We start from the raw sequence: 25,749 nt of genomic DNA on the forward strand, positions 1-25,749 counted from the left end.
TCTATTGTTATTTGAAAAGCATCCATCGACCGCCTAAGACTTAATATAACAGACCCAAACAACGTCACAGAACGAAAAAGGGGGGGAAAGGAGGAAAAGCGACTGAGGATCGCATCTAGAAGTGTGGCAACACTGCAAAAAAAAGCACAGCACTCGCCCACGGCGAACGTCAAAGTTAGTTTGAATCGGTGAACGGTGAAGAGACCAGTCGCGTGCGATCAGCTCTCGTCGACGGACACAGAACGCTAGTAATTATCAATAAAATAACAACAATAAATAACAATAACAAACACAAAAAGCTTCAGCGCAATTTCGAGCTTTCGAAAAGTTAGAAACCGGTTCGCGAAACACAGACTTCATGTACAAAGGCACGCACAATGGGATAGAGACGCACTTCCATCGAACTAGGGATTAGAATCTGTCCGTCTGTCGGCTCCAATTTTGCATTATAATGAGATTTTAAAACAATGCCACGCCTACTACTGAAATACTGTATTGAAAAATTCGCAAGGACTCGAAAACTCGCATTGTGCAATCTTCCACTTTTTCGTTGAAAATATTTGTCCTTATATAAACACTGTTCACATACATTGAATGAATTGATAAATTAAATAAATGTAGGTAGCCTTTAAACTTTGTTACGTGTAAAGAGTAATGTAGTAACAAAATCGGCATACATATTGATCGATACTTTGTACTTTATTTCAGTTTTAATATAAAAAGTATCATTCTTGCTTAAATTCGTTTTTAAATGTTTCACCCAAGAGATGGAAATTGCATCACTATGATATTTCAAATTAAATAAAAATATACATAGTATTGCAGTTTGTCGTTTCGAATACTAATACATACAGTAAAAGTTGCATAATTTATGTTTTCATTATTCATTTAATGCCATGTAAAATAAATATAAAATTGTGACACAGCCCTGAATGGGCGACCATTTTTTATTCAAGTCTTTTGAATTGCTTTATTTTAGGGTTGAGATTCAATTTTTATTTATTTTACCTCGAATTTAACTGTGCAACGTCACACTTGTTCTTATTCACCAAATGATTATTGAATTTGATTTAAAATTTGTTCGTGACCAAGGCTGTGAATTCATTAAAAATTAATCAAATCCAACACTCAAAACCTATTTTTTTTAATACCATAATTTTCTTTTCACTTAAAAAACTCCGTAAATTAAATTTGTCCAATTATAGGTACATAGTTCACAGCCAAAAGTTTACGAACTTTGAATCCATTATTCTCCAATCCAAATTTAGAACGATCGGGAAACCATTTTTTAAATTCCCAAATCAATTACATACATACATACATACATAGTTCCTTTGAAGAGTTAACACATGCAATTCCAATCGACCGGGTCAATTCTACAATACACACTATCAAACATTTCCATAAATTAAAAATGCTGAAAATAATAGGAATATGTATCTTTAAAAAAAAAAACAGCCTTGGCCTTAGTTTGCAAATTTGCGTAGGAATGTTTGGATGACTCACCCATGCTTGTCAAACTGTTCCAAAAACTAATAAGTAATAACCATACAGACAGTTGATAAATTGAAAAAATACAGTGACAAAATGATGGTATGCCACAATACAATAATAATAATCGCATAATCTAATTGTTCCAATATTTATCTGAACGCATTGATTATACTCCATGCTTGATTTGATTGCTCTTGTCTTATCTCGGATTTTTTAAATTGTTATACATATGTAATTTAAACGACAATCAGAATCATCTGGACAACCTCTCATTTATACTATAGCATTTGATCTACCTATCAACATCAGAATGCGAAATACGCCGGGTACGAAATTTTTTTAATGTTGGAAACATTTTTCCACATATTCTAAACGAAAAACGATAAATTTGATGAATTATTTCTTTACATATTAAATGTCAGTCTCAGACAAGAACCGCCTATCTAAACATAAAAGTTCCAATGTGTGTTCGCATCTTTGCAGAACATTTCATTGTGGCAGGGATGCCAAATGGTGCCAAAATAAAACAAATATTTGACCCTTTCTTTCGAACGCCAATCAGGGCTGTAAGATTTTTAGTAAAATATTAATTAATAGTGGTGATATTTATAAAAATATTCATAAAGATGGATTAGAATATTTTAGGCAATCGCATTTTTTAAATAAAATAATATTTATTAAATAAATAATTTCAATTATCAAAAAAATCCACCGCGACCAAATTTTTTTCTACATCTATCTACGATATAAAGATAAATGTTTGTTTGTCCTCTATGCAAATCAATTTATAACCACCAAATTTGATATTTTATTTTTTTATTTAATTTACACCCAATGCGCCTTCCTATACATACATACATACATAGTACTCAACATTCGCTATCGTTGAAATACAGTTTGCACTTTTGCCAAAAATTTTCTACAATAGCGTGCTATCTACCAGTATATGCATAGACATAATAATTATATTTATATATATATATATATATATATATATATATATATATATATATATATATATATATATATATATATATATATATATGTATGTATGTATGTGTAAAAAATAATAACCCTATAATCAAAGCTAATTGCTGATTTCTGACCTTTGTTAATTACAGAGTGCACACCGGGAAGCACGCGACCCACACGAACCAGCCAGAAGACTTAATGAAAAATCCAACACAATGACGGATTTATCAAAACTAGTGATAAACAAGGGCGGAAAAGTGCCGTCGAAATCATGCTGGAAAATATTTCTAAACATCCTGATCACCGTCTTTCACAAAATAGCATTCGCATCGTCGAGATGGATCTGCTCAATGTGCTACACGGAAACAAAGACCGTGCCGCCCGTCAAGAATCCCATCATACTAGAATCGGCGATGAGTCTAGCTGAAAAGATCAGGACTAAAAAGGTAAAAAAAAAACTCTACACAAGATTTCGTCTTGCAACAAGCTGTGCAACAAGCTGTGCAACTTAATCGAGACGACTGTCGCCCGTAGACTTAGCGACAAACCAACAGCAGCACGTCGGTATCAAATCTTTCAAGGTCCCATAATGTTGAATCAGCAATCTGCGATCGATAGTTCTGTGAGCTCTCTAGGTCACTTTCACAATCACCGACACTTGCACACATTAAATATTAACCGCACTTTCGTTATCTTTTCAACGCAACTTCCTCTAGTGGTCGATTTACAGCCATTTCAATACAATTCAAATTCCATAAAAAAATAAAAATTCGCATTGCGCTCGTTTGTCTTACTAATTTTCATCGTTTCAATTGCCGTCAATTAACGAATATTTTGTCAGTTACTTCATTTCACCACGGATTAATTAGTTAAGAGATTTTATATAACCTAGCTCTAATTGAAACAATTTCAAACTTTATTTATTATCGCAGCAATTTGTTGCTGGAGACTGGACAACGCAACTGCAAGTCGCATACCAGTTTAGAACGAGTCAAGCAGTTTACTCAAACAAGTTAGCGTCTACATATTATGTATATTGTTTCGTATGAGTGGGTTCAGGATCCAAATGAAAGACCAAAGTCGCATCACAGCATTTATTGAACGATTCGAGAGCTCCAGATCTACCGTGATATAATCTGATCTACCGTGTGTACCTCCTTATAAATGATAAGTTGCACAGCACAGTTTTCCCGACCTAATAATGTGTCTATTGTTTAAGCACACACTCGCCCATGTCTGTGAGAACTCCAGCATATAATTTCTTCGGGCACTTACTGAGTCCCGCTAGCCTAATCCGGGGTCCATGTACATTGTTTATTTCTTGAAACTGCTTAGGAAAGTGCATTATCAACTTGCGTACTAACCTGCCCAGCTTCATAAGATGTACCGTTAAAAAATAATGAATGTATGTAATGAAGTACTTGGCACAAGCAAGTAAAGATGCATTTTTTTCACGTAATTGGTCGGATCATAAGCATAACGCAAGTAAACGGCACGCGATCTCATCGACTTGATATAAATACTGCATGTGAAACAATTAAACAAGCACATATGTACATATGTAACTTTGACTATCACTTTCAATTTGACTTATACATATACTCGCATCGTGTGTACCATTTCAGTCTATATGACGATGCACTATTAAAATACTTGAGGGTCGTTTCTGAATTCCGCATAAATATTTCCCCATTGCTGGACCATTTTTTCACTACAGGCAATTCCGATACATCAACTGCGAAACAGAATTGTTAAAAAATATACATATAATTGAACATTATATTGATTTATAAAAAACAAATCCCAAATTATCACCAGAAAACACTCTTCCAGAAAACGAACCCTTTCGCAATTAAGTCAATTCAAAAAATAAACTTTTAATCAATTTTGCACCAACTACTTAGTACAATGAAAAAACACACGAACACGGATATACCAACTAAAACCAAGGTCGAATCGCCTATTCTGAATAAATGCAAACAATTTTTCATCAAAAAAAAAAAATGGTGCGTCAATCTTCCATCGACGAAACCACCAAACGGAACGAGGCAAAGCAACGACAATTCGAACCAATCCCACGAGAAAATCGATTTTTACATCCAAAAACAACAAGGAACCAGATATGGGCAACACATTGATTGAGCCACAAATTACAGGTCATACGTGTACACATTATGTTCCATTTTTCGATTACGCACCCGGATTACGAATGATAGTGTAATTTAGACGATTGCCGACGACCCGTGCTTTATTATGTCACGATATTTTGACCTCACAAAAATATGTACCATTATCCGCGCGTGTGTCACTAATTTCGACACGAACTCGAATGGAGTGCATCGCTTTTTGATAAACGTTAATTAGATGTCATTAAATTTTTTTAAACTCGGTTATCAAAATGTTGCACTTGTTGCTCCTACACGCCGAAGCAACAAGTGCAACTCGGCGTGTCAACGGTTTTCCTGTCGGATCACGCGCACGCAACAAGTATATGTCGAGTGTGTGTTGCCGTTGACTCAATTTTGAACGGTAAATAATAGGGAGTGATGCTATTGTCACTACTTAAGTGGATTTTTAGTTATATATAGGTGCATATGCCAAGGTAGGTTTAGTATATATATAGTAGGTGCATAAACCAAACTAACAGCTATCTTTGTTGTAAACAAATAAAAATGAAAATGTGACCAATGATCGATTCCGAGTTCGAATCAGTCAAAATCTCGAGTTCGAATTTTCGCATGATCAAAAAACTTCATCTATTGTTAATAGATAAAGTAATAAAAATAAATCACGGAGGAGCTAATACAATTGTAAAACATGATTAAATACGCTGTCAAAATCATCTGCGCAAACTTGGATAAGATGCACTGTTGTGAGACTCAACGCGCTCGAAATAACGCTCATGTGTATGTGTTACAGCTAAATTGTACATTTCGTTAATTTATGCATTTACTTGTGAGTTTAGAAATAGTCCAAGTAATCCAGTTACATTAGAGAATGAATAATCATATTCACTAGATTTAACACTTTAACTTCAACATATATGTACATACATATATATGTATATTACAATTAAATACTGTTAATGTATACACTCGCTAATCAATGTATATGTAGATTAACTATAAGTTTTCATTAAATCTCACGACATTACATTCCGCATTAATTTTAACAAGACAATTTATAAATTGACAAGTAAAGTGTATAAACTTGTCAACATGCCGAAAAAGATTTGACAGCCAAGCGAGTTTGAGAACTAAATTTTAGAGCTATGCTACCACACATTACACAATATATTTGATGTGAAAAGTACGAGAATTAATAAAATAAAAATATAATTTCATTACGTAAAATATACAAAAAAAAACAATTCTCCCAAAAATATGACTATTTTTACGTTCGTCAATATTTTAACTACGTCTGAATCCCAGCCGTAGAAAGGGGGGGGGGCAAGGGGGGCGCAAGCCCTCCACCACCCATAAATTATATATTATATAATAAAAATAACATATTATAATATGAAAATAAAATATTATAATATTAGGAAAATAACATATTATAATATAATGAAAATAACATATAATAATATTATAAGAATTATGTATGTGAGATATGTATATCACACGATCGTGAATGAATGAATGCGCCTTGAATTTATTACACACATTTTATTGAATAAATAAGATTTTTTTTTTTCAAAAAATAGCAAAATTAATTTGATAATTCAGTCCGAAAAAGTGAATGTATTGAATCCCTGGATAAATATTTCTTTTAAATGTGCCAAAGAATCTGCCTAATATTAACCCTAATTTTTTGCGAATTCTAGGAAAGACAAAAAGCTTATAAAATTTTATTTTTTTTAAGTCCGTTAGGAAGGGGGGGGGGGGTGAACCTGTTTTTCAGCCCACCCTCCTTTAAAAAAGGTCCAGCTACAACCTTGGTCTGAATAGTTAAATTATACAATGATTTATAGAGCTAAAATAAACTAGTAAATACATACCTAAATTTAGTAAATGTACATACACTTACATATACAACCGTAAAATGTGTATTGTGCGCTGTTCTGCATAAATAATCTAACCCACTATTTATTGTACATAAATAATGTAATAATAAAAAACCAAAATGGTCGAAACGTATGCGTCTCAAAATTTTCGGCATTTTCCGGCGAAAATATGCGTTCCGTGAAAACGCCAGTCATTCATATAAATTACGAGTCACCCAAACTTCGCAAATATGCAAACAATGAAACGTAATATACCTTCCAGCTATGAACATGTGCAAAATTCAATCAATCGAATTCTCAACATTTATTCAGCTGAAATGTACAATACGATATAGATAAATATGCAATTAATTTTATTCAATATATTATATATATATGAAACGTTTCTAAAGATTATTAAATAAAAATGCGTATGCTTTCCTATATACAAAATATATGCCACAATACAAATTATCGTAATGCATCGGTTTCCGTGCGCCATCTAATCGCACGCAGCAACGGGTGTGTTCTCTATGAGCATGTCATATGAATGAATCATTGCTTTCAGGGTAGACTTACGTACATACAATATATATTGATAGCTACATACAACTAGGTACATTTCATTATAAGACTAGACAATTGATCAGACGGATGAATGTTTATATGGGAGCCTTTCAATCCCAATCTCCGAGTTCAGTTTGAATATCTTAAGATAGTGTACTAAATTAATTAATCTTGTATCGAAAACTGTAGCTTCAAATATGTAGCAGAAAAACACATTCAGGGCGAAAATAAACTGAGTGCTATGTGTTTTTTTAGATACTTTTGAACATGCGAAAAAAACGCAGCACACCTAGCCCATATACTACATGGTACACAGTCCCAAAAATCACCCCCTGGAGTGTTTTCGGTGATATTTTATCCTTGCTTGACAGTGATCGATAACGGTGAATATCATATTTGAAGAAATGTAGTAGAAACTCGTCGGTTATATATGGATATGTATACACGTGCGACCTCCCAAACATGTGCATTCTGCACGTGCAACTAAGGTTGAAAACACACAGCGGTGCACGTGGCACGCGGTATTTTTTATATTTAGATACTTTTAAACATGCGAAAAAAATGGACCGTGCCTAGCATATATTCATGGAACGCCCCAAAATGACACTATGGGGTGTTTTCGGTAAAAGTGTATCCTTGTATTTATCCTTGCTTGACAGTGATCGATAACGGTGTATTCCATATTTTTAAAAATGTGTGAGACCAACAAAAGCGAGGAGCCATGCACACGATGTGCCGTTCATCGCTGTGTGTTTTCGCCCTAAACCCCAATTCGGTTTGGGGAACACCCACTGTTTACGGTCACGGAGCACCTACATTTTACAAGCCAGGGACGTAACGTCCCATACCACTCAGTGTATTTTCGTCCTTAGTGTTTTTGTATGGGAGCCCTTCTAAAAGCAATCTAATTCGGAGTATCTTGAGATAGTATTCCAAATTTTATGCTCCATCGTTCCACGGAGTCTCATTTTTGACCCGTTTTAATACAAGGACTGAATGTTGATTAGTTGATACGGTAACCAAGTCATCAAAATACAGTGCCACTTTAGTATGCGGTCTACCTTAGCATGCGATCTACCTTTGAATCGCAGTCGACTATTTTTTTTTATTTGTATCGTAGCAACGACCTGTTTATTATAATTTTTGTTTTTTCCTGCCGCCCCATAATCTTTTCGAAGCATTTCTATCCAAAATATCGTCAGCAGCGAAGAAAATACCGACCCTAACAACCCAATCTAAAATGAATAGGCCCAATCTTAACGTAACCTCACCCAACCTGACCCTTAAATATATAGGTGTTGGCTGCTAAGATATCTTTTTTTAAAGTTTTATTTCATCAATATTTTCACAAAAAAAAAAACATCTTAGCAGCCAACACCTATTTATTTAAGGGTCAGGTTAGGTTAGGTTAAGTTAGGTTTGGCCCCATTCATTTAATATTAGGTTGTTAGGGTCGGTATTATTCAGTCTCACTGTCACACGCGAGAACTGAGACAGAGTGAGACCGCATATAAACCCTTTACAGACCTGACTTTTTATCTGATAAAATATACTGATTTTATAAAAAAAAAAATATTGATTTTATTTAATTTTTTTTTTTTTTTTTTTTTTTTTTTATTTATTTTTTTTTTTTTTGTGCCATCTTATCGATTCCCGATAAATCATCACCAGCGATATCGTTGCTCTTCAGATCATGTACGGGCACTACGGAATCATCACTCCGTCCCCAAAATTGTGAATTGGGCTTCTGAATCTCTCACATTCAGAACACCAATTCGTGAGGCTTTTTTCGCTTTAAACGCCTCTGCTGGTGAGTTGTGTCCAATAGCTGCAACGCTTCTATGTTAGGGTGACGGTGCAGTCTCAACTCGTGCCTCCCGGCGCATTCTCGGATGACTTCTTTTACTTTTTTGATTTTAAGGTCCTTGTGGATCTCTTCATTTGTGACGAAGCGATATGCATCGGTGATAATCCTCAAAAACTGGTTTTGACATCTTTGCATTTTTTCGATATTGGATGGCTTACTGCATCCCCACAGTTGTATGCCATATGTCCATATTGGCTTCACGATTGCCTGGTATATCAGTTTTTTGCATTGTAGGTCTAATTTGGAGTGTCTTCCTATTAGCCAATGCATTTCTCTTTGTTTAATTCGAATCTGTTCTATTTTTTTTTTAATGTGATGCCTCCACGTAAGCCTTGAGTCAAGATGCAGTCCTAAATATTTAGCTGACAAAGCTTGTGGAACTTGGATTCCGTTTATGAAAGTCTGAGTGCTGACACTATTTCGTCGCAGTGCAAATGTGACCTGCTTGATTGATTTTATGAAAAACAAAAATATATGGGGTTATAAATAGACTAAGTACATAACTAAAGGCATCTTGGATTTTTTTCTTTTATCTAAAAATATTTTGGAGGGCAGGATATTCGCCTCGCGTTCTGTTGTCGCGCGGAATTACTGACACGACCCCTATAACGACGAGCGTAGCCATATGGCTACATGGATTTTTACCTGAAAGCGCTTTAATTTTTTTTTTTTTATTATTTTTGCTTGATTAAGATGAATATTTGTCAAAGAAATATGGTTGAAATATTATTTTATTAATGAAAAAAACTCTCGTCTCTGGAGGGTTAAGTAGGATAACACAGATGAGAAAAAAAATTTTTTTCAGACCATTTTTTTGGAAAATACAGCACTTACATTGTAATTTAAAAATGGTCTGTATAAATGTACAAATTATCTTACCAAAAATTTTAAGCAGTGTATAAAAATCTTGAGATGAAAAATATTAACATAGTAATAATAAATAAAACATAGATATCATGTCAAAATAATGCAAAAAAATTTATTTCTTTGCAACAAAACAGCGAAAACAAATCTGACATACCGGGATCCGTGCGCTCGGACCGTAACATCGTTGACAAACTGTCATGTAACTCAGTTCTCTTACGTTTGGTGGCAGCACTGTCAATGCTAACTGAATGAATAACATGTACACCATGATGTACAAATGGTCCCAAATATAATAATACGTAAACTAAACCACAAAAAAACATTCAAATTACTGTACATTGCAATGTACACTGGGTCTGTAAGGGTTAAAGTAAAAACGTGAAGGTAGATCGCATACTAAAGTAGATACGTGAAGTTAGACCGCATACTAAAGTAGCACCCGAAATACCTTGTATCCAATAAGTCAATATAATTTGGATATCCGTTACTAAAAGTTCCAACTCCTAAGGAGTATAATTAAAGTCAAACATTTCAGTTAAGAAAAATTTGACTCGCGTAAAAACATACAGATTTAACGAAGCGTGAAATGAGTCGCCAAAATGGAGGACATCGCAGAATCTAATCCCCAAGACTTGAGACATAATGTATACGCACTGCTCGAGAGGTTGTATTATGTACAATATATGTACATATGTACTTAAGTATACACACTACGTAACAAACGACTGCTCATCCTATTTTACGGTCTGGTGACTCACCCACCGGATCAACCACCTCTCCTCAAACCGAGTCCGTCGGTACGCCACTGGATTAAGTTGTGACGAATTATGTAAACTCATTGCAAACAAATACAGATGTATATATGTGTGGGTATTTATAATATGAGAGACCGTTCAATTTATAAAGACCTACCCCCACTCCGCAAAGAATATGCACGTGCTGAAATCATGTGATCTTTGCTTTTTCCGAGGAGTAGGGGTGGGACTTGTTTATGAATAAGAATTAATGAGAGACAAACTTTTTAAGGCTAGCAGAATTGGACTTTGGTGCTTTGTGTGTCGTCAGGCGCCATTTTATTAACGCTTTTAATTGAACAATTGAATGTATTATATGTATATATTTTTTTAAATAAAATTAACATATGAATATTGTTTTGGTCGTAATTTTTAAATAATTCGGTTTCAATGAAAACAAATAAAAGCTTTGAGATGAAACGCTGATTGCACTGAGCAACAAAAGCTGAAGTAAAAGTACTACTTCCGGTTTAGGAAAAAATATTAGGGTATAAAATTTACAATTTCTACTACATTCAGTCCGATTTGATTAGCCATTTGGAAGATAATTGAATTCAAAATTTTAAAAAACAGAGGACACTTATAAGGGAAATACCATTTCCGGTCGAATAAGAATTTTAGTAACCTATACTACATAAGTTTCAGTTCGATAGGACGAATGACCAAAAAATCCCCAAAATACACAGACACACACACATTTTTTTTTTCTAGATCATGAAAACGTGATCAGTGATCAATTCTGAGTTCGAATCAGTCAAAATCTCGAGTTCGAATTTTTGGATGATCACAAAACTTCATCTATTGTTACTACGTACATGGATAAAGTAAAAATTACTGGAGCGGAGACTAATCAATCTTTACAAAGTTTGACCCACTGAATTCGAATACGACAATGATTTTTGAGATATGAGCGTTTAAAAATGCGCAATTTTTACAAAATTTCGGCTTTTCCGGTCTCTAATTCAAAAGGTAGTATTGCTGTGTTGGAATCAATAGTAAGATATTTTTTCTATTGATTGTGATTTTTTATTAATTTTAAATACTTGCAATTAAATATCTAGCGAAAGTCAAAAATATACGTTTTTTAACTAGAGCCAGTTTTATATTTTCCCACGTTTACAAATATTGGTTTTCAATCTCAATATTTTTTTTATATAAACGTACTAATTCAAGCGGTAAATAATTTTATATGATACACTGGATGACAAAAGTAGAATTTCCTTTTTGATATAAAATGTAGAATGATTCTTATTTATAATTTGAGCGCAGCATTTTGGAGAGTACATAATTTAATATTAAAATTTCAATTCTCCGAAAGAGGCTACTCGTAATTAAAAAAGATAAAAAGTCTTTTGAGCCTCCTGTCAAAACTTTCTGATTTTATCTCAATTGCTAAGATCTTTCTACTCGAAAGTAGCTATAGCCAAATACTTACTCAAATCATTGTTTATTCCTTTCAATCCCCTGAAAATCAAAAACAACCAGAGGAAGACGCTTCTTAAAATACTTAAATTTAAAACTTACACGAATGTAATTAAAAACGTCAATGAAAACACAATTACTTCAGAAAAAATATTTACTTCAGCACATTTTTTACATTCTAAATTCCCAACGTTTGAATTTACTTAAAAAAAATTTTAACCTATGGCTTACTTAAACATTATATGAAAGTTTTAAAATTTTGTCTGCGGCACATTTTAATTATAAAAGAGACATATGTACATACATACAATACATTTTTACAGGGTTTTTATTTAGTACTGTGTTTCACGTCTATAGGAAACTTCACATTGACTCGACGTTTGTATATACCGGACTTTATTATCACCCCTGTTATAATACGAGTATGTAAATTCGTTCTGGCAACGATTAATGAACTCAAATGCGCTCCGCTATGACGGTTTGTTTCGATCCTACTTTACTTCCGTATCATTTTGCAGCCGTATAAATATAAAAAAGTCGATACTATATACATATGTATGTGCGAATTGTACGATAACGTCTAAAAGATTTACCCAGTTTACACACAATTGAGTTTATTGTGTCGACCTTGGCCAAGACGACACGTGCACATCCTTGTCAATATATTTCAACGCTTTTATATGTTTCATTAACTACTTATCGTGACAATATTTCATATTTCATGGAAATAAATTGAATAATAAAAGTCATTTTATGAATACATATTTTATCATTATTATAGACGAACCAGTGTCGTACCCGATGACATATCATCGCATAGGTGATGGCATATTAAGTTATTAAATTAAATAAAATTTCTATCAAATGCACAATGTTTCTGGCCAGGAAGGCGCCAGGCCTTCCTGGTATAAATTTAAAAAATAAAATAAATGGCCTCTGTTTACTTGGTTAGCATATAAACATCCAGGTCTTGCTTTGCATATAAAATTGTAAGTGTATATGTTTCGAACTCAAAATGAAACTCAATAAAATTGTGTAATTTAAAGTTTCGATACGAAGTTTTTTGTATTTTGTCTCTTTAGGGTCGGAATTGACCCAATTTTTTAACATATTTTTATCAGTTAATTTAATGTGAAAATATGTTTCGTCATCGGCCATTCGAACAATAACAATCTAATCATTATTAGTTTTTGACACTGACATTTGAACACATGTCAATGTACGATCATGTTATAGAGAGCATGTTTTACATCTATGATTGATTTTTTTTTAAATTATACATTTTAAAATTAAAGCAATTCCGTTGTTATTTTTTACGCCGTTACAATCGAATTCACTCAAAAATATTTACCACACTTTTTTTATGTAATTTATAATGCTAATTTCCGCATTTCAAAATCATTATGTTTTTTTTTTCGCAAATGAAGTTACCTAGTCATTATGTGTATTTTGACATCAAATTGATGCGGTAATTTTACGCCATTTGACCAATAAAAATATATATCCAAGTGCTAATTTCATACATTCAATTTAATATATGACTTGTAACAAAAACAGATAAAACCCAAATGTAAAAAATATTGTTTCGCTCTTGGCACACTAAAAATCTGGTCGCTATGCTGCGATCGCGATTACTTTCACTTGTGACCTATCGTTCATAAATCATAAATTAGATCATATTCGAAGAAGAACATAAGACAAAATTTACCATTAAAACTCGATTTACTATGCGGAAGTCTAAATAAATCCATTCGTATATTATATGTGGGTATATGTACGATATAGAATACACCTGTTGAATTCGAGCACCTGTAACAGTTGACCTATCGACCCACCACGTCGTAAAAATAGCTCTCGTAAAATGAATTTCTAACCCATTCCATTTTGACCTATATATAATTTTGTCCCAAAGAGGTTTTCGCATACATATTCAAAATTCTAAATAAAAAACACACACATTTGAAATATTAATGTGATTAAATTATTGTCTTCGTAAACTTCAGGCCCACAACTAGGGTTGCCTACCGTTTTAGAATTAAAAATCAAATTCAGTATCAAATTGGGAATGATCAAGAATACAAATGGTCAAATCTTAAGCCTATGTCCCGCATGCCAAATAAAATCTTTTTTATTAATAAAAAAAAGCTTGTTTTATGGATGATAATACAATTTAGAAGATATAGCCTGTGAAGAAGTTTATTCTATAAAATCAGATAGTCATTGTTTCTGCGGCTTCAAAAAAATATTATTTATTTATTCTTGGGAAAGGCGGCATAGACGAAGGACCCAATTATATTTTCCCATGATCAACTTTTCGGGTTGCTCCTGAGCGGCATCTATGTACATATATCGTTAAACTTTTTCATATATAAAGTTATAGATTATAAAATTTTAAATTATATTTAAATAGTGGATAGAATGGTTTTAGCCAATCTGATAAGGAACCGCTTCAACATTGATAAATTGGCAAGCTCTCGTAGGAAACGATAGACTTGCAGCCACAAATATCTAAGTCGACAGCAGCACTGCAGATAATACTCGGAATAAATTATTTTCAATCGAGGTCAACCCACGGGATCGAACCCAGCAACCTCTCGGTGGTTAGCATTAACGCAACCACCAAGCTATGCTCCTGGCTAATTATGTGTAGTTTTATAAATAAAACTTCACAAGTTCACCGACTGTCGAAGTAAATTGATAGTTTAATTTAAGTACTGACCGTTCTAAATGCATATATTATAATTACTGACCCCTTTAATATACTCACTCATCACTTTTTACAATTACTGATCATTAATTTTTAAACTGACCAGAATTATTTGTTATAAAATCATTGAAAAATCAAATACACAACAATTTTACAAATATTGGCAACCCTGCCTTGAGCGGACAACAATCGGTTAACAATACACGTTTTTTTGTGCAATACGTATTGTGCTTCCTATCAATATTTAAATTAGATATTAAAAATACACTCAACCGCGTAATCAGTTTGCATATAAGTATGTACATATAAATATACATACATATGTACTATGTATTCGGGTGTGTCACAGTTTCATTATTGGAAGTGAATTCAAAATCGATAGCGTAACTTACACCATCATGGGTACATACTGTTCGATCTGAAGACACACACATACGACATGACGTTCTTGTATTTTTTACACTAAAATTTACTCGGTTGCCTTCGAAAACTCACGTTGAATGATCTTTTGCACCTAGATATGAAGTAAATGAGCAAACCGGTTAATCTGACGTGTATTTGCTTGGGTAGCCATGATTATTCGCATATTTTAATCCTCGTTGCGTGACGTCACAATTGCTATTCCGAAACAATGTGTTGCACAATTGCAGAACGTCTACTGGATCTTCCACGGTGCAATTATCCAAGAGTCTTGGGTACTATTACATGCTAGACCATTATTACTGTTGCTTAGTTGTGTTCCTTTCGTGTGCTTAACCCTTTGAATGCTGACCAACGCAGATCTGGTGCATGGGCCTGAAAAACGCCAATAGGCGTTGCATTTTTTGTAAACAAGAATGCTACCCGCTAAGCCTTTCCAAGTAGCATTGAAAAAAAAATGCATCGAACATGGGTCGTATAGTCCGTGCCAACATTTATAAAGAGTGGTTTACACCAGAATTTCTGAATTTGAAACCATAGCAGAAATTCATATGGTGGCCAACTATGGAATAATCTTCCTCATTTAGTGACCGCTTTCTACCCACATTATATTTTTTTAACCAATAGCGTATTTTAAGTTGTTTATTTTATACGAACCATATTTGGGAAAAAAAATCTATTACTATTCTCATAATTCATTGTATAAATTATTTTGGTGGGTTTGTCAACAGCTGCAACGCAATCAGCTGATAAAGTTGTCAATTCAAATTCTCTCCCACTTAATAACCAGTGTGTAATTAAACATATAACATCATCGATAGATGTCAATTGTGATATTTCAATAATAGTTAACCCTTTGAATGCTGACCAACGCCGATCGGCGATTTGCCAACAAGTCCATGGGCCTGAATAACACCGATAGGCCTTGTATTTCGAGCATGTACAGAGTAAACAAGAATACTACCCGCTAAGCTTATCCAGGTAGCATTGAAAAAAAATGCATTGAACATGGGTCGTGTAGTCCGTGTCAACATTTATAAAGACTGGTTTACACCGGAATTTCTGAATTTGTAACCATAGCAGAATTTCCCGATAGAAATCTGTAACTGCTGAGAATTTTAGATTATGACTTGGCATTTAGATTGTGAGCATTACATTTTAACAACAATGAAAAAAAGAACTAGTTTTGGAACAATACATTCATTAAAAGACTTCTTTAGTTTATTTTATATTGTTGCAAGATATATTAGAGAGTCTAAACACACCTTTACAAAATTCTAAATCCTCGGCGGCAGTTATCTAGGGTTTTTTTGGATTAGCTACAATTTTTATACCTGCTTTCTATTAGATTTCTAAATAATTCTATTTGGAAATTTTCAGCGTGGCGGGCTTTCAACAGAAAAGACGTCAGCACTCAAAGGTTTAAGAGCTAACATTTTTTCAACTTACCAAATTTTAAGGTACTAATCGATTTGATTTGGTTAAGTGAATAGAAATACAAACAATATTAAACTTATACTTGGTTCTGCTGAGTAAATCTTTGTGAGTGCAGTCGCTCATGTTTCCTACCCAACAGTTCCACTTTCGATTCCTTCGCTTTCATTCTTGCCTCTTATAGGTTGTACTAAACCATCGGTAAAAGTGAGAACGCTCGACAGGAAAAGCGGGGTTAGATGTTGGTTGCCATTATGCCGGCGCCAGCCATGTGTTCAAAGATGTGATCAAATAAGTGTTCACATGTGTGGCACGGGCATTTGATACTATTGCCACATATTTGATCACTTAAGTGCCGTTCCGTGTCGGTTTTTTAGCGCACATCAAAGGGATAAAAGTCCAAATGTTTGTGTGCCTGCCACACCGTGCGAAGCCCAGTTGCGCGAGCCTAGTTGATCAAATCTTTGAACACATATCTGGCAGATACAACAATATGTGACCAAATGTGTGAGCAAAGTCTTCAAAGAAGTGATCACTTCTTTGAACTCATGTCTGGAACCGGCATAATGGCAACCAACATCTAGCCCCGCTTTTCCTGTCGAGCGTACTCACTTTTACCAAACCATATGCCTCCATACATTTTTCTTACGACTTACACTTCTAAATACATACTTTCTCTTGGGTACCATTCTAGTATAATAAATCTCTTGTTCATCTCCCGTTTGATTTTCTATCCACACGACTCACCCATTTCATCACTCTTTCAACGTGTTTTGCTTATGTCTCACTAAGCAGATACATTAGAATTGAATGAAATATTTTAACATACATCATGCTTCGTCTTATTTTCTTACTATTTCAGCTAGCTATAGCTCAGTTTTGTTAAAATATACACTGAAAATTGTATATTTAAGCGTTGAAATGTTTAGACTACAAATGCAAGTATACGATCCAAAAACCCCGCTATACATACACATTTCCTTCAGTTTGGTTTAAACATATACTAATCCGATTCTAATCTACCTCTTTTTTTCTATCTGAGACCTTCAACCGAAAACTTGAAAGTACTGGAGCTCGTGTATAGATAAATTGGGGTGTTGACGCCAAGTGTACAGTTTATGGTTGCGTTTGAACGAATTTCTAATAATATCCAGGTCAGAGGCCTGGAATAGAATCGATAGATCTCGATACGCCCATGCAAATGTGCTCAGGCCTTATTCGAGCTTAGAATGTGCTCGTATATATGTATGTAAATATGTAGGCATACATTGTCCTGTAGGTGCAAATACAGGAAATGTTGCTTTTGATCAGCCCACGAGTGGAGCATCCATTAATACATCATCTGGATACTAAATCAGCATTTAATGTTCTATACGTTTTAACTGTCTTCACCGGTATAAATGTATCCACTTGCGCTTAATATTATCTTCTATAAAATGATACTATGTATGAAGAAATCTTCGTCACAAAAAGTTACTTAACAATTATTTTTCCCGTCTCAATTTATGTCGCAATCTATTATACATACTATCTGCATATAGAAAAAAACCATTTACAATTCAAAACGGCGTGTATTTAATTGATCAGTAATTTATTCAGCTTTTGATTAACAAAAATAACTAAATTGTCAGTAAATATTTTCTATACACTCAGTTATTAAACCAAATGATCAGTTATTAAACTAAATAATCAGTTATTAAAACAAAATAATCAGATAATAAAATTAAACGGTCGATGATTATTATACATACATACATAAGATGATCAGTAATTTCATTTAAAAATGACAGCCAGAAAATCGTCAGTGTTGCCATATCGCATTATATGCTATGTATTCTGGTTGTATAGGTATTATTGTATTTTTGACCGTTATCGTACACTCGTCGTATTGGAGCGATCTGTAATGCCGAGTGTATATTGATTGTAACAATAAAAATATATAGTATAAAAAATCCTGATGAATTTTTCCACGTAGCAACATTATTTTAATAATCTCCCCTCTCTCCGTTAGCAACCCCCTCGCTCCAGGTTCAGTTCAGTCTCACTGTCATGAATAAATACCGCCCCTATATGAATAGTGAATAGGGCCAACCCTAACTTAACCTAACCCAACCTAATCTTAAATTAATAAATACCGACCCTAACAACCTAATCTTAAATTAATACGAATACGATCATTCAGAATAAGTTACTGATCAAGTTTATAATTAATTACTGATAAATTTTTCATTTTTTTAGTGACCACTTTTGGAATTAGAAACTAACCAAATAATTTGTTGCTATTCAAACCTACCGAATTTCGTATATTAACTCGCGATACTCTAACTTAGAAAGTAGATTACAAACAAATTAGAATAGGATAATTTCCAAATTTAATCTTCCTGAGAGACGCTGAATATTGCTTATTTGTTTGTCCACTATGCAGATCAATAGTTAGGTCAAATTAGGACTATCAAATTTGGTATACTATCTCATGGCACCATAATTTCGAATTATACTTATTTTTGAAAGATTTTTTTTTCAATCGTTGCTGTTCAATTTATTTCGCAATGTACGTACATATGTGTATATGTATGTATGTATAATAAACTGTATAAATAATCTCAATGAGCGTGATCGACACTGTACATTATGATCGTTAAAATGTGTGCGTTATGATCGTTAAAATGCTTTCTATTAAATGAGACAATTTCTTTTTTTGCCGTCTTGTCGAATTTTATTCCATGTTTACACGCAAAATTCATACAGTTGGCGAAACTTTCTACATCAAAAAGAAAAAAAAATTAAAAACGATCATTTAAGAAACCTAGGAAAAGTTTCGTACGGAAACCTTATAAATGGTTTGTAATTAAACCCTTTCCAATGAACTCCTTAACTACATATTCAAAGAAAAACATTGTCTGAAACCTTACAGACTTATAAATGTACTCGTATTTTTTTAATCGTCCTTTCATAATTATGAAACGATCGTTTTCTGGTTGTTTTTATTAAAAAATCAATACCAGACTTTATTTGTGTTCGTGAACGTTGCTTTTGATTGGCAATAAATCGCAAATTGTATGAAATAAAAGTTCAGTACGCTAGTTTAGTTCACTCTACAAACCTAGCTGAAGCAACAAAGATTACAATACAAATACACACGAGTATCTAAGATACGAGCGCCACATTGTCGTCTGTGCATTACAACAGACTCAAACCGCCAGCTGATTCATACTTTTTTATGACTTACAACCACCACAGTAGCACTGTACATCACTCAAACACTAATAGCGTCACATCAAACATTATTTGACAACTAGTGTTGTACCCGATGAAATATCAACGCATGGGTGTTGGCATATTAAGTTATTAAATTTTAAAAAATTAAAAGAAATGTGTCGGTTCTGTGTTCGATCCGCATGCGGTCGAATTTTTTCAAATACCTTTTAAATATATTTATATTTAATTGTTTAATATGAAAAAAATGGTAAAAACTACCTACCTACATATAAACAATATAAAACACCAATAGTAAAATTAATTTATTAAATCTCAGAGACTTTGCGCCTTGTATTTGTCTAGAGAAAACATTGGTAGCAAACAGTATATGTATAAGTTTTTTTCTATATATTTGATCAGCATTTTATCATATATATATATGAAGGGCTCGGGGCAAGATAGTGTCAACCACCATTTGGGTCCAAATTTTTCCGAATATGCCATCCTATGTATGTAAATTAATCATTTTACATAGGATGGCATATTCGGGAAAATTTGGACCAAAATGATGGTTGACACTATCTTGCCCCGAGCCCTTCATATATGATCAGCTGGAGACTTGAATCCGATTTTTCAATATTTCTTCTTGAACTGAAATTTACATTATTTAACTTAATTATATAATTTTCATCATATAAATTAAACCAATGGTTCACTGTCAAGCAAGTCGCGCATAATAAAGCATTTATAGCTTTTACCCACTTTACTATAATATAATATGTATTTACAATGTATAATATTCACACAAAGCACTAAACTCTCAACGCGATCATAAATAGATATTATTATATTAACAAAACGTCTAGATTCTAGATTTAATTTTACATTTACACGGCTTTTGTTTACGTTTGGCAATGTTTACTTTCAGCTCAAGAGCGAAGACCTCATAAAAGCATACATGGAAAGACTGCAAGACATAAATCCGATTCTGAACTGCCTGGTCGAGGACAGGTTCAAAGATGCCCTTGAAGAGGCTAGGAACGCCGACAAGCTGGTTGAAGGAGGCACCATGTCCGAGGACCAACTAGCCAAGGAGAAGCCCTTGTTAGGATTGCCGTTCACAACCAAAGATTGCATCATGGTCAAAGGTTAATTTTGGCAAACGCTAAAATGTACATTGTATACGTGTACATTCAATTCATCCTTGAAATATTGAAATTGAACATTATTTTGTATTACATAGTTGTTGAAGCAGTTCGGTTGCCAAATTATATTAACATATAATCTACGCTATGAATAATCGGTGATATAATTTTCACTGCTAAAGCTGCGCCCGTCCATCTCCAAATGTTTGCTTTATCGTTTCTACAGATATCTCAGTACTATACATCATGGTTGGGTATTATTTCATCATGCATTATTCATATGGTGGCCAACTATGGAATAATCTTCCTCATTTAGTGACCGCTTTCTACCCACAATATATTTTTTAACCAATAGCGTATTTTAAGTTGTTTATTTTATACGAACCATATTTGGGAAAAAAAATCTATTACTATTCTATTCTCATAATTCATTGTATAAATTATTATGGTGGGTTTGTCAACAGCTGCAACGCAATCAGCTGATAAAGTTGTCAATTCAAATTCTCTCCCACTTAATATCCAGTGTGTAATTAAACATATAACATCATCGATAGGTGTCAATTGTGATATTTCAATAATAGTTAACCCTTTGAATGCTGACCAACGCCGATCGGCGTTTTGCCAACAAGTTCATGGGCCTGAATAACACCGATAGGCCTTGTATTTTGAGCATGTACATAGTAAACAAGAATACTACCCGCTAAGCTTATCCAGGTAGCATTGAAAAAAAATGCATTGAACATGGGTCGTGTAGTCCGTGTCAACATTTATAAAGACTGGTTTACACCGGAATTTCTGAATTTATAACCATAGCAGAATTTCCAGATAGAAATCCCTAACTGCTGAGTATTTTAGATTATGGTTTGGCATTTAGATTGTGAGCGTTACATTTTAACAACAATGAAGAAGATGGAACGAGTTTTGGAACAATACATTCATTAATAGACTTCTTTAGTTTATTTTATATTGTTGCAAGATATATTAGAGAGTCTAAACACACCTTTACAAAACTCTAAATCCTCGGCGGCAGTTATCTAGGGTTTGTTTGGATTAGCTACAATTTATATTACTGCATTCTATTGGATTTCTAAATAATTCTAGTTGGAAATGTTGACGAAATTTTCAGTGTGGCCGGCTTTCAACAGAAAAGACGTGAGCACTCAAAGGGTTAACTAGTCGAATTGCCCAGTATTATTTAAGCCGTCGAAAGTTAGAAAAAAAATAGTACCATTTTGAAAAATTTTGTAGTTATATGAGATCGTGAGATATTATACCAAATTTAGTGGATCTAATTGAACATTATAGATTTGCATAGTAGATAAACAAAGACTAATCTTTATATAGTAGATGTAATAGTGTTTTAAGGATCAAAATCATTTGAAATTCATACGTATTATTTTAATTTACAGATTTACATCATACATCAGGTCTTCTCTCGAGGAAAGATATCATTGCTAAGGAGGATTCTGAATGTATAGCACTTTTGAGAAAGTCTGGTGCCATACCGATCGGTCTTACAAATGTGTCCGAGTTGTGCATGTGGTAAGTTTTGATTTCAAAACAAAATTATAGCCGAAATGATTTAACAGACAAATTTTAATAAAAGAAACGTGACTTTCAGGTGGGAAAGCAGTAATAAAGTGCACGGCAGGACGAACAATGCCTACAATGTGAACAGAATCGTCGGTGGATCGTCAGGTGGAGAAGGTTGCATTCAGAGCGCTATAGGAAGCTCTTTTGGAATCGGTACTCTTTGTGATTGCAAATTGCTAAAAGTCTTGTCAATTGCTACTTCATTGATTCGGAATTTGTATTTCAGGATCTGATATCGGTGGCTCTATAAGAATGCCAGCGTTTTTCAACGGTATCTTCGGACACAAGCCTTCGAAATTCACCGTTTCAAGTCATGGACAGTATCCAGCACCTGCGTCCGAATTCCAAGAATCTTTCTTAGGTAAATACATAATATTTTACATAGATATATACCAGGAAGGCTTGACAGGAAGACCCCAATGCGCCTTCTTGGTCAATTAATTACAAACGATGCAGCATTTTTATTACATAAATCACTGTACTTCGAGAAGCTGAAGAACACGAAATTAAAAATGAATGAATTAATTAATCCATTGAGACATCTATGGATTTTTAGATTTTTACATACATTTTTACAAATTGTATATAAATACATTAATAAAGAAGATTTATGACAGATGGTGCCAAACATAAATGCAACCACTGAGCTATACTGCTGGCTTAATATTTATATAACCAACTTTATTGTTTTAATCATTTTTAAATTTAGAATTATACAATTACAATAGGTTTCGATGATTGTATGTAGGTATATCAGAAATTATTTATTGGAAAAACATAATAAAAAGAAGAGGTACAAAAAAGATGCAATAAATCAAGGCTGTCAAAAAATGGCAGTGGCAGTTATAATAGACCCATTCATAAAATCGTCAGTTTAGAAAACACATTATAAATCAAATTGAAGCCTCCATCTGATGATATATTAAGTATGTATAGCAATTACAGTGCTATTGTGGCACCTGAACGTCATATACAAATTAATGAATATGTATGTGCGTCATCAGCTAGTGGTTTGAATCCAATGTATCACGTTTTCATTTATAATTAAGCTTAGTCTTTATGGTGCAAATCTCACGTTTTCATCTCAATTTATTTATTTGATATTAGATTAGGTCAATTTGAGTCGAATATAAATATCTATTGCACCAGGATAGAACTTGGGTTTTTTTTTAGGTTGTGGCTATTTGCAGGTACTATATCTGCGACGAGCGCTAAGCCTTCTGCACATGCGTGTGAACTTATAATCCGATTATAATTTCTTACATTTAATGTATGCTAGACTTGTTTAATCAATCGTTCAATATACATGAGGCAAATAAATTTCGCACGTTATTAACGTTATCATTTAGCCAGTTCGCGGCTTGTATTTGTATGTAGGTATTATACGTTGTATAGGATAATAATTTTCTAACAATTAATAATATTAACTAATTTGGATTATATTTTTTACTCTACGTCACTTTACGAGTTCGAACTAAATTTTAACAGTAAACACGCTGACAGTGACAGTTCACGCGCATGCGCAGAAGGCTTTGCGCCTTTTGCAGATATACTACCTGCAAATAGCCAATAATTCGCAGATATAGTACCTGCAAATAGCCAATAATTTGCAATAGCACCTGCAAATAGCCACATCCTTTTTTTTATACATATTCTTCATTTTCTTATACATATTTTGAACAGCTTGTCGTTCGATTCATTTTGTTTTATAGTGAGTGCAGTTTTTTCAATTCTGTAAGACCGGCTAATATTACTATGTTCTAAACTTCAATTGAAGAAATAAAAACCTTATAAAAATGTATGTTGCATCGAATGAAAATACATTACGTTTTTATTTACTAGGATTGGGTCCAATGACGAGAAAGGCCACCGACTTAAAACCACTATTGAAAATCATATCCGGCGACAAAGCGAAGAATTTGAAACTAGACGAAAATGTCCCCGTGAAGAACATCAAGGTCTACTACCAAGAAAACTGTCTGAACACAAAAATCGTAAGTCCAGTGGACAGTACACTTAAAAGAGTACTTAAAGAAGCAGCCAGTCACCTGTCGACAGTCTGCGACACCAAAGTCAAAAACGTAGAATTCAAAAAGATGGCCATATCGAGCAAGATATGGCTGGCGAGCATGAACATAAAAGACTCTCTGTCGTTCATGGAACGCCTGACAGGCAACAACAGCGTGCTGAATGTGTTGTTAGAAATCGCCAAATGCGCTATCGGCCAATCCAAACACACCTTCGTAGCTCTGATGACGTCTTTCATCGAGAAGATAGGACCACAAGCCGGCACAAAAGAGCACGAGAAGATGCTGAAGCTGCGCCAGGAGCTGGAGGATGAGTTTAGGGAATTGCTCGGCGACGACGGCGTATTCCTCTACCCGACCCACCCGACAGCCGCGCCATTCCACAACGAACCCCTGCTGAAGATGCACAACTTCAACTACACGGCCATCATCAACGTGCTCGGTTTTCCCGCCACGCATATACCAATGGGTTTGAACGACGAAGGTCTCCCCATCGGTATCCAGGTTGTGTCCAATTGGAACAACGATAGACTGTGCCTGGCCATAGCCGAAGAGTTGGAGAAGAAGTTCGGCGGGTGGATAGATCCGTCCAGTAGCAAAAAGGATAATTGATGTAGTGATATTTTTGTATATGTATTGATGTTTTTTATTATATGAATGTTAACTTTTATGGACTTAACATAGTTGTATGATTATTATTGTATGTACATATAAGTGGTGTCCGTATACTTAAGCTGCGTTTCTACATGCAGTATCACTGCTAGTTTAAGCCCCACTGGCATTTCAAACATACCTGCATGAGCTTACATTACTATTAGAACACCGAATACCGATTAGTTACCAGCCAGTGTTTACTGCCTGTGTGAACGCAGCTTTACCGTTTCCTGGAGTGTCTTATGAATTTGTACGAATGTCACAAAGATAAGTTTTATATTTTATATACCGTACTTTATACATGTTACACATATACCTATGCCTATATATATATATATATATATATATATATATATATATATATATATATATATATATATATATATATATATATATATATATATATATATATATATATATATATATATATATATATATATATATATATATATATATATATATGTATGTATGTATGTATGTATGTATGTATGTATGTATGTATGTATGTATGTATGTATGTATGTATGTATGTATGTATGTATGTATGTATGTATGTATGTATGTATGTATGTATGTATGTATGTATGTATGTATGTATGTATG

At 33.7% G+C, this 25,749-nt stretch overlaps 1 protein-coding gene across 2 annotated transcripts; it reads left to right on the forward strand.

Moving 5' to 3' along the window:
• The first annotated feature begins 118 nt into the window (after positions 1–118).
• On the forward strand, positions 119–25,484 carry LOC143915123 (fatty-acid amide hydrolase 2). 2 transcript variants are annotated; one of them, XM_077435562.1, is made up of 7 exons: positions 119–248; positions 2,616–2,912; positions 20,656–20,875; positions 22,282–22,414; positions 22,494–22,618; positions 22,692–22,826; positions 24,308–25,455. In XM_077435562.1, the coding sequence occupies exons 2-7, from the start codon at positions 2,682–2,684 to the stop codon at positions 25,102–25,104; spliced, it is 1,641 nt and encodes a 546-aa protein (XP_077291688.1). In that variant the 5' UTR covers positions 119–248; positions 2,616–2,681; the 3' UTR covers positions 25,105–25,455. The 2 variants fall into 2 exon arrangements, with proteins under 2 accessions (XP_077291688.1, XP_077291689.1); XM_077435563.1 differs by having other exon boundaries at positions 152–244; positions 24,308–25,484.
• Positions 25,485–25,749: the final 265 nt, after the last annotated feature.

Source organism: Arctopsyche grandis, chromosome 8 (assembly GCF_051622035.1).
Source record: "Arctopsyche grandis isolate Sample6627 chromosome 8, ASM5162203v2, whole genome shotgun sequence".
In the NCBI taxonomy this organism is placed as follows: domain Eukaryota; kingdom Metazoa; phylum Arthropoda; class Insecta; order Trichoptera; family Hydropsychidae; genus Arctopsyche; species Arctopsyche grandis.

What these genes read in the sequence shown, in the direction of transcription:
- LOC143915123 (XM_077435562.1), top strand. Translation starts at nt 2,682, where the DNA reads ATGACGGATTTATCAAAACTAGTGATAAACAAGGGCGGAAAAGTGCCG. An exon ending in AAAAGATCAGGACTAAAAAG is followed by an intron (nt 2,913 to 20,655) that starts GTAAAAAAAAAA and finishes GTTTACTTTCAG; the next exon opens with CTCAAGAGCGAAGACCTCAT. An exon ending in GTGTCCGAGTTGTGCATGTG is followed by an intron (nt 22,415 to 22,493) that starts GTAAGTTTTGAT and finishes CGTGACTTTCAG; the next exon opens with GTGGGAAAGCAGTAATAAAG.